Source organism: Apaloderma vittatum, unplaced genomic scaffold (genome assembly GCF_000703405.1).
Source record: "Apaloderma vittatum isolate BGI_N311 unplaced genomic scaffold, ASM70340v1 scaffold9494, whole genome shotgun sequence".
Classification (NCBI taxonomy): Eukaryota; Metazoa; Chordata; class Aves; order Trogoniformes; family Trogonidae; genus Apaloderma; species Apaloderma vittatum.
Window position 1 is genome coordinate 26,070 of NW_009710921.1, and position 10,377 is coordinate 36,446.

The following is a 10,377-nucleotide window of genomic DNA, read 5'->3' on the forward strand; positions in this document are numbered from 1 at the left end:
AATAATTCATGGCAAGAAGTTTAGGAATTTTGAAACTAAAGAACTATACAATAGTATCTATAGCAATAGCAAGGTACAGAAATTCTCCTACCTCCTTGCAAGAACTTCATTGGGTAAACTATGGCGTGATACCGGTCTAAGCTTAGTGACACGAGGACGTAAGTTGAGGCATATAGCAGGACAACCTGGGGAAGAAGGCATACAAAAACGCACTTGAGACACATTTATTGTAGAAAATAATGTCAGGGAGAACAGTGAACTGAGAATATTTGAAAACATTTACTAAAAAAAAAAAGAAAATGTATTTTCACGCAGATCTCTTTCCTTTATCTTTTCCACAAAATTTAAGATTTAATATGCTTTAATTAAAATTATTTTAAATTTAAATGACCACTTTTAACATTTAGCCCTTTTGATGCTGGAAAAATGTCTATACAGCATTTTTGGTGGAGTTTATTGCTGTGGTGACATAAAGCCATGTAAGCTTGGTCACACAGGGGAGCATGAGGTTTCCATACCTGGAAATACCGCACAATTCTGCAAACGATATCAGGAGCCATGAAGTCTCCGGTGTAGCGCCAAATAATGTCAGTCATTATGTTTATAAGTCCTGTGAATGAATCTGCAAATTAAAATAAATGAAGAGACATTAAAGGAAGTAAACACATGACTGCAGGTGAGTCACAGAGGCAGGTGTGACCCGTGGAGGGGAGTGCTTGGTGGGTCTGATCCTGCAGTGTGCCCAGCTCCCTGCCACTGCTAAGGCTCCCCAACTTTTCCATGAGGATTTATCCAGTAAAATATCCATTATCTATATATAATAAAAGAGCTATTATCTATATGGAACAAAATATTTTAACGTAGGGTTGGAGAAGCTTTATGTTAGCATCTAAGTGTGTCAGCTTGATCCCTGCTGTGCCAAATATTGAACCACTTAATGCCCTTTTTTCTTTGTCTTTATTTCACTGTAAAAAAAAAAATGTCTCCTGCAAAACACCTAGGGTAATATCCAAATGCTACTGAAGTTAGTGGAATTTTTTTCAGGATTTTATTGTCAAACTTAATTATTTAATGACTAACCCTGCTCTGTCAGTTTAAAATTAACCTACTCATGCCTGAAGTCTTTCATTCTTTGAAATAAATACACCTCAGGCCATCTTTTTCTTTTGTAAGAAAATCTAAGGAGATATTCCAGCCTTTGTTCTGCTTCTTACTGAACAAATGAGAGCTCACAGCAATGCAAGTCTTGCAAAGGAATTGCATAGCTCGTACTGCTGTCATACATGTGGGTTATGCTACATTTTTGTCTTTTAAAACCAAGATAATAAAAAAGTTATTATCCTGACAGGGTAAACATTTTAAGTGCTGTTCATGGAGGGAAATGGTGTCAAGCCAGTGTCCTGCCATTTCGAGTAACCCAGCATGTTGCTTTTCTTGCCCAAAAGAAAGAGCAGGTTGGGAAAACATTTTGTGCGCTTTGTAAGGACAAAAACAAATATTACGAAGAAATCGCTTTGTATCATATTTAGAAAATTTAAAGTGGTGAGGAAAAATGTTTCATTTCAATGCCACCATTTTACACATTCAAAAACCATCTCTAAAGTTTACTGCGGTAAAGGCATCCTAACCCCCATATCAGGAGATTCTGGTTTGAAATACGTGCTTTTGGAAACAAGACATTCCAACAATTTAAAAAAAAATATTGTTTTGAGCTGTAAACACTTTGGACCAATATTTCCAAACACACAGATATGGGTTTAGCAAAATGTGATTATTCTAAGCTCTTTCGAACTACAGAAACTCCAAATACTTCTAACTTGAAACTGAGAAGTCAGCTCAGTAGTTTAGAAGAAGCAACTTGTTTTGCTTCATGGGAAAACTAAGATTATTTTCTCTGTGTCTGTAATCCTTTACCTCCTTTTTTTTTTTATTTTCCTCAAGGCTCAGTTCGAAATGAAAGCAGAAATATCATTGCTGTTGCTCATTGCCTCCCTCCTCATGACTTTATCGTTCAATTAATTCTGGTTTGCTCTTTCCTCTCCCAGCGTCTCTCCACCCAATTTTCCTTCTCTTCTCTCTTCCCCTGCCTCTGGAGGGAGGCTGGGTCAGAGATGACCTCCATGAGGTCCCTCCAGTCAACCCTTCTCTGGTGTCTGCTCTCACACCAGCCCAAGACTGCAGAAAATTGTGGTTTGAAACCTTATCTTAAATGTTGCTCACAAACTGGAGTGATGGGACAAGGGATGATTGTTCCTCTGATGAGTATAGTGGCTTTAAGACTTTACTGAATAGATTGCAAATGTGTGTAATTGAGGTGGTTTTTGAAGAAACTGCAGAGTGTGTTTCAAAAAGTGAAACATGTCCTTCAGCACTGGTTCAACACCAGGTCTTCCCTTTTCCTTACTTCTGTATTATTATTCATATCTTCTTTCTCTCTCCAGTAATGAAATACTCATTGGTTCCAAGTAATACACATCAGTAGAGCTTCACCTTGGGGTATCCTCCAGCTTTGGATGATCTGAGCATCCACCAAGCAGGTAGGAAATGGAGATTCAGCTTCCCTCCAGAGGAGAAGGCTGGGTGAAACTACTCTCCCTCCTACCCACCTCAGTGCTCTCTAGAGGAAAGGGAGGGAGAAGGGAAGGCATATCAGCAGTCTCTTCATTTCCCTCTTTTCACCACCATTTTGCCACCCCTTTCCAAGGTATTAAGAGAGTGCTTTGGAGGTGCTCTTCAGAGGATGCTCGACCAAAAGGTGGTCTCCAGGGCTGCACCTCATGCACCCCATGCCATATAGCTGCCAACCTTCTCCCCTAAATGCAGGGTGTGGATATCAGCTCCATCTTCATCATGCTACAGGCCAGTTCCCACCTCACATCATTGCCTTAAATATTTCAGGAGCTTTAAAGACAACTCAAAACTGTCTTTCCCTTGAAAGCCTTTGAGTGAGGTTTTTTCAAGTGTCTGCAGAGGCTTTTAAGCAAGGTTTACACTTCACAGCTTCTTTGTGCTGGCAGCTTCAGCTCCTCTGCCCCAGTGGTACATTTTAAGAGGTCTTTGAGCTGAGTTTCTGGATCAATGTGAAGGGCTTGACACCGCTCTCCTGCAAGCGTGTGCCCCAGAGCACCACACGTGTCTGCATGCCAAAGCAGATGCAGCTGGCTGTGTGTGTGTGTGTATGTGCCAAATTAGCCACTTCCTCAATACCCTTTAATTACAGAAACGTTCTCCTACACAATATCTTTAAGAGGTTTCAGAAATCTCTCATCTTTTCAGTCCTACCAAGTACCAGACTGACTTTTCTCACTCCTTTGTTCTTCTACTGCCTGCTTCAGATGATTTCTTATCCTAGTCCTTCAAAGGACTGGATCTCTCAATCTTTAGGGGATTTGGCATGCAGACTCAAGTTACTTTATGTAGGGCCACTAGGTAAATGATGTACCTCATATAGGTGATCAGACAGCTTGCAGGAAAAAAAAGCATCAAATATACAAAATCATACAATCATGTCATAGAATCATAGAATGGTTTGAATTGGAAGGCACCTTAGAGATCATCTAGTTCCAAATCCTCTGCCATGGGCAGGAACACCTTCCACTAGATCAGATTGCTCAAAATCCTGTACAACCTGTCCTTGAACACTTCCAGGGAGGGGACAATAATGAAAGCTACTGCTCACTGCTGTGTACATTCTCATGTCTTGTTTCTGTGCATCATATTCTGTTACACATCTATCGTTCACTCTCTAGTCAGCTAGCTGTTTACCCCTGTGCTAAGCATACACGTAAGCTCCAGGGATTAACAGCACTTCTTGCCCTTAATGTCCCATCTGGCCATTTCTTGCTTTGTGTTGCTCTCCACCTCCAGTGCCACAAGTAACTGATGCAAACCTTTATTAGTGATTTAGACAAGGAGAGTGCTGCTCATTATTCTGTTATCTTACTGCTTATCACAGCAGCAATAACTAGACTTTCACATTTTTCACACCTTCACAGCATTGCTTTAGCCCTCAAGCCCCCTTTCATGCAAAGCCCTGATGTGCCAGTGCTATGAATCTGATACACAGACCAAGAACTATGGGCAGAGCTTTAGTCACTGCTAGATGAACCCTCCTCGCCCACAGGGTCTTGCAATCCTCATTCACCACATAATTTGAGTTGCTGCAATAGAGGTTTGTGTTTAGAAGTCAGCTCATCTCAGCAGATCATACATGCCCTGGTTGCTTTCGGCAAACCTACACCTTGATATGTGTCACTGGATCACATCACTGGCATCTTAAATGGTAAATGTCATGTATAGGAAACCAACATAGCTGATACATTGCTTTAAACCTCGATGTCCTCTGCTGCTGGTGTCCTCACTGCTACTTTTTAAGCTGGTGGCTTGTATATTGGGTGTTTATGTTTTTCCACTGGTGACTGTTCCTGGGCCAAATAGCACCAAGGTCATTCTTGAAGCAGTGACCAATCAACCTTCACACATAACTGTGTGTTAGCTTGTCATTACTATTTCTTTATTAATTCTCTTTTATCTTTTTTTTCCAACAAGAAATGGTGTGTGTACTGTGGCCCTGTGTCTGCATTGCTAGGCAACTGTGTGGTTATAGACTCATCTAAATCCTCAGGAAAATAGGCAGAAAATGAATTAATGACATATAGTCTCTTTTGATAGAAAATAAAAATACCAGCAAATTATACTTTGTGTCTTTTTATGTAAGCCAAATGTATATTTACAAAATGGTCTAGGTAAAATAATTCTTTGTCCAAGAGCAGATGTGGCACTAGTGTGATGGGGACAATTCTTGTGTGGAGGTTCTTGAGGGGAGGGTTTCTGTAAACTAATTAAAAAAACTAATCAATGAGACTTCAATAATAATGGCAAGCAGAGGAAAGGAGGGAGGGAGGAAAGGTGGCTTTTCCTGGGGTGCAGAGGGAGAAAAAATCCCAGTGTATTGGGGTTTTCATGACTTAGAGTCACATGAACTGGGGAGGTCTGCAACCCATCAGCTGCCTCCTCCCTGTCACCACCAGTCCCCAAATGCAGAACTAGAATCTGCCTTTACAAATCTGTCAGTGTTTCAAAATGCAGCATTTTTAAAGAGCATTCATCGAAAACACCGAGACAATGACTGAAAAGGAGAAGCAGTCTGTTGTTCCTAGAGGAGACTGAAACATGTTGAATATAGTGCTATAGCATCTATGGCTGGGAAATACAGCAGGTACTGAGACAACCTGTGAAAATTCTGGGCCCTAAAGAGCGATTTAACTCAGGTCTCTGTCATGCTCAGCAAAATCCCTCTGTATTTTTTATGGGTATTGAGCACAGGAATCACTCAATGGGGAGGTCATGGCATCACTTGGGGTGGTGGATGTTGCCTCTTGTCACCAATGAGCACAAAACATGAAAAATAAAACACTGCCCTTAGAGGGACAAATCTGAATGTGGGCTTGCTGTTGCTGTGTGTGAGACAAATTTTCATGGCAAAAAAAAACCCCAACACCTTCACAGGGATAAAAGTCCATTATAGAAAGCAAATGGAGGCAATTAGTGATCTGACATGGGAACAGAGACTGGTTACAACTGTCTCAGTTAATCTGTTCATAGAAATTCATTGACTTGGTGGCATTGCCAAAGGAATGTACCTTATGAAGACTTCAGGATATATCTTTCATTACAACTAAGGAGGTTAAGACAAAAATCTGTGCCAGCAAGTCTGCAAGAAAATATCTCTATCATTTGATTATTAGTACTGACACCACTCTTCCCTTAAGGCATTTACCGTAAGGATACTGAAAATCTTTTCTGTCAGAAGTGGAGCGCAGATTCCTAGTAAGCTGCTGTGGGTTAAAAAGCCCCACATATCATCTCAGCTGAAGTTTGATCGCTTTTTTTTTCCTGAAGAGAACAGTTCTATTAAGTTGGATATAGTGATCCAGAACTCTTTGGTGAAGCTGTGAAATTTTCATCTCACTTCTCATATCGCTTCCAGAGTGATTCCATTTTAAGGAGGGATGTTTTCCTCTGCCGTGTTGCTGGCACCAAGCTGTGCAAGGCATCACAGCAGCAGCAATAGGGTGCAAGTTCCTAGTCAGGGCTGAGCATTTCACATGGCTCATTGGTCCTCACCATGTGCATTCCCATCACCTACCACTCCCTGAAGAGCATATCCTTGGGAGGAATCAGAATCATAGAATAATTAAGGTTGGAAAAGACCTCTAAGATCATCAAGTCCAACCATTAATCCAACACTACCATGCCCACTAAACCATGTCCTGAAGTGGCACACCTACACATTTTTTGAATGTCTCCAGGGACAGCAACTCCACCACTTCACTGGGCAGCCTGTTCCAATGTTTCACCAAGCAGCAGTTCGCTAATACTTGCCTGCAAAGAAGTTATAGACCTTTAAAAAACCAACATAGCATCACTGCCCTGTGACAGCAATAAGGTCCTGCCTGTGATTTTTGAAGCGATGAGGCAGCCATCACTGCTTTGCCATTGCTGCTTTATAACAAACTGGATGTGCTGTCAAGTATATATAATATCTTGGTCACAACAGCAGCTGCATGATTATTCTCATCTAAAAAAAATGTGGACTGTCCTGGAAATATTTTCTGTTGATGTAGTTCAAACATTCTGGTCATTATAGTCACTTCTTACAATCGTATTTTACTAGGCTCAGATATTGTTGATGTAGATACTTTAGTTTAAGAAAACCTTTTCTCCCTTGCAGCAAACTGTAAATCAGATTCCCTTGATGCTCAAACAGTGATATTAAGCGTTGCAGCTCAATTTTTGTTGAAACTTAGGCTTGCAAATACAGAATAGTAGAACAACGTTCATTCCCATTTTATACTTGCTTTGTCTCCCTTGTTTTTGCTGATGGCATGAACAAAAGCATATTGGTAAGACTGACTGGTGAATTGCCTTGTAAAACTCATCATGTGCAGAAAATAGCACATGGAAATGCATGCTAAGCTGTTTTCCATTAAATTTACAGCAGTGCCAGAACAGGCCCAAGATTTCATTTTATGTGGTCTGGATCTCAGTCCTAAAATTGAGCTGAACCTGTCCAAAAATGAACTTCTAGGTATTTAGTCTTATTAGAACAACTAATTCTCTGTAGCACCATATGTGATATCTTTGTCCTGAATTCCATAAATCCCATTATATCATTATAAGCATTTGGTAACCAGCGAGGCAAAGGGGTTAAATGAATGACCCTTGACAGAAAACCCATAAAACACCTGAATGTGAGTCATAAGGATCCACAGGTAAGGAATTACAGCATGAAAATGCTGGGTGTTTTGTGCTACAGCCCTTTGGAATGATGGGGAGAAGTGTTCTATTGTCAGTGGCACAAAGACGATCTAACTCAAGATAATAAATTGGTATCACTGGTTTAATATGTAAGAAGGGAAGAGCAAAAATCCCTACCTTCTTAACGTAGCTTTTTGTTTCAGTGCCTTTTAGTACATGGAACGGATTTTTCCAGCATAATTTCTATTTGATTGCAATTAGAAATGCTGCAGTACAGATGCTGGACTAAAAGGTGTTACTGGTGTACTTATACATCTAATGTCAAAAGTTTAAAGTCATGCCTTTTAGCTGAAGCTAATGAGATCCTAAATGATGATTCCGAGTACAACTTAGTCATTATGGCCATATTGCTGGCAGCACTATGTTCAGACAATCCTCTCTCTCAAAATTTACTACCAGCATAGGAAGTATCCAGGTAGAAAACACCACAGACCCACCGTCATTTATCCACAGAATTCAAACTCTCATGTAGAATAACTGTAAAATACTCTGTCAGCTGCCTGTACTTTCGGCAGGGAATCAAGCAGGAATCCGTATAATTCAGAGGCACCATGTTTTTCAAACAATTCAAATAGAAATCCACTTCCTCCTTCCCCCCGCCTTAATGTTGAAATGTTGGACCCAAGGGATTGCACAGCTTGGCTGCCAAGCACCTTTTATATAAAACCAAAACTAAATGTAGCACAACTGTCATTAGGATTTGAATGTCTGACGCTGAAGGTAGGAGAAACATAATCAGTCCTTCAGGACCACAGAACAATTCTGTAGCTGTCAAAACAAGAATTAAGCCTTCCTATAAGCTGGCATAAATTGACACAGCAAAAGCCGACTGCTGCCAGCATAAAGAATAAGTAGCATGGTCTTTTGGCTGTTGAGTGTATCTACAAAGCATACGCAGAGCTACCACCAGGACATGGGAAAGGTTATCAAAATATCAGCCATCCTAATGTCTGCTTTTGCTCTGGGGCCCCAAGGAAAATCCGGAGTTCACCTCTTGCCCTTCACCTTTCCCTGTGCTGCACGGTGTGTGCCAAGTGTGACAGGAATATAAAACCAACTGGTCTTGTGTTCTGCCTCATCAAAAAAAAAAAGAGTTGCTTTGAAGAAAGCTGTTTATGAAAAGATACGTTAAACAAGGTCAGTGTTTTGCCAGCCAGACTTAGAGACGGTTGCTGCTCTGTTTTCCCAAAACACATTACTAATATAAATTCAGGCGGTCTGTGGGCTGTGGCACAGCGTGGAGCTGCTGCATCAGGTATTTGCTAGTGTGACCAAGTCGGACCTCTCTGACAGTGCTGGATGGGGACACTCCTTCCTTGGGGTCCCAAAAAGTTCAACCTGAGATGGGCAAAAAGAACCCTCAAGAGATGCACAGGGCTTTCCTAAACTGGAGGTAAAGTTTCCCACCAGTGTCAAGAGACTTTGGATGAGATGTGATTTTTTTCATTCGAAGGTTGAGTTGGCCAGCACTGAGGTTGCGATCCCAACCCAAAACTGAAACCACTGCATGCTAAAATCATAAAGAAAATCAGGATTTTTTCAAAATATCTGACTTCTTTTTCTGACTGAAAAGGTGTGGGTATCTTTGAGACAGATAATCAGAAATTTTGATTTTCTCTGCAGGCAATTCAGTGAGATCAAGGAGGGTAAAAAGAATAAACAACAACTCATTTAAAAGCTAAAAATCAATTTACTTATGCCTTTTCCGCATTCTTTTGCTTAGCATCCTAGCAAAGTTTTTCTCAGACTGGCATGTATTCCTAAACAGTGAATGAATATGAGCTTTTGTATTTATTTAGGAATCAAACAAAAAACTTAACTCTGTGGGAAAAGCTTCATGCAGATCAAAATATCTTTCTCCACTTCTGGAGCAATGAATGGTCGACCAGGAAGGTATATGAATATTTCCAGTAACCTCTTAGGAAAAATAAATAGCATAAGCCACAGACTGTATAAATCCAACAATACTATCTTTTCAAGAGCGTTTTCTACAAAGCATAAAAAATGCATTGCAGAAACATTGTTTGCTGAAAACAATGCTAACCTGCCAAAGCACTTATCTGGAAATGTGTTTGATATACTAAGGAGTGAGTGTTAAAGGATTTGGAAATTTGAAAATGCATAGTGCTTTCTTGCAGAAGTGGTAGTCCATTTGTTTGTGACATTTCAGGAGGATCAAATTAGTGCTGAGCAAGAGAAAAATATTTTTTGTGACATTCTTTGTATACAAAAAGGTCCAATAAAAGAACTGAAATAATTTCCTTTTCCAGATCCTTTCAAATCTGCATTGACATTATAAACAATGTAAGTGAAGCACGGTGTTATTTAAAAGCATACCTGTAAGGGGTATGGTTCTGGAAGTGCTGCTTTGTTTTTCTGATGGATCCTGCCGAATCAATTTTTTCCAGTCTATTTGTATTAGTTGGGTAGAGCATTCACAGAAATGCAATTGTGTATTGTAATTTCACTTGGATCACAGTCATTTTCTTTCTTGCATTTCCCAAGCAGCCTTCTAGAAAATACAGTGGTAATGGTATGCAGCGGTGGATATCGAACTGCTTGCAAACCACTCAGGCAGCTCATAAAAACATTATTAAAAAGCAAATGCCCTTTGTGCTCATAACTTCTAAACCACACGAGCTGAAGTGCTTTAATACTTCTAATGCGTTGTAATGTATTGAGATGTGCTCGGTTGAAGCTGGTGCCGTGGCTTTCCAGCTGACAGCTTTACACTCTCTCGTCCATCAATGATTTGATTTGACTCTGACTCACCCTCCAGCTCAAGAAGATGGGTGTCTGAGCGTGGTTTGCTGGGAAGCTCGATGACTGGCAGGTGGTACATATGCTCCTCCTGGAGTGGACTCTCATCTTCTACAGCAGGAACCTTTTCAGAACGTGTTGAGGTACCTCCCTGGCACCAGTGAGCATCCTCCTCCCAGACCACAGAGGATCTGGAGATGCCCAGTCCTGCAAAGGTGCTCTGGCTCACCTGAAAAAGTGAGCTTGTCCCAAAAAATTAGGTGTCCTGGAAAGCTGTGAAGGCCACAGAGGGAAAGA

The 10,377-nt window shown here is 40.6% G+C and overlaps 1 protein-coding gene across 1 annotated transcript in view; it reads right to left on the reverse strand.

The window, feature by feature from the left end:
- The window catches only part of NPSR1 (neuropeptide S receptor 1), a gene marked incomplete at its 5' end in the record, with an annotated part of 28,050 nt that extends 17,741 nt beyond the window's left edge, over nt 1–10,309 (reverse strand). The window contains 3 exons of the mRNA XM_009867449.1: nt 92–185; nt 519–622; nt 10,093–10,309. Coding sequence (XP_009865751.1) covers nt 92–185; nt 519–622; nt 10,093–10,309 — 415 coding nt within the window. The remainder of the gene's footprint in view (nt 1–91; nt 186–518; nt 623–10,092) is intronic.
- Nucleotides 10,310–10,377: the final 68 nt, after the last annotated feature.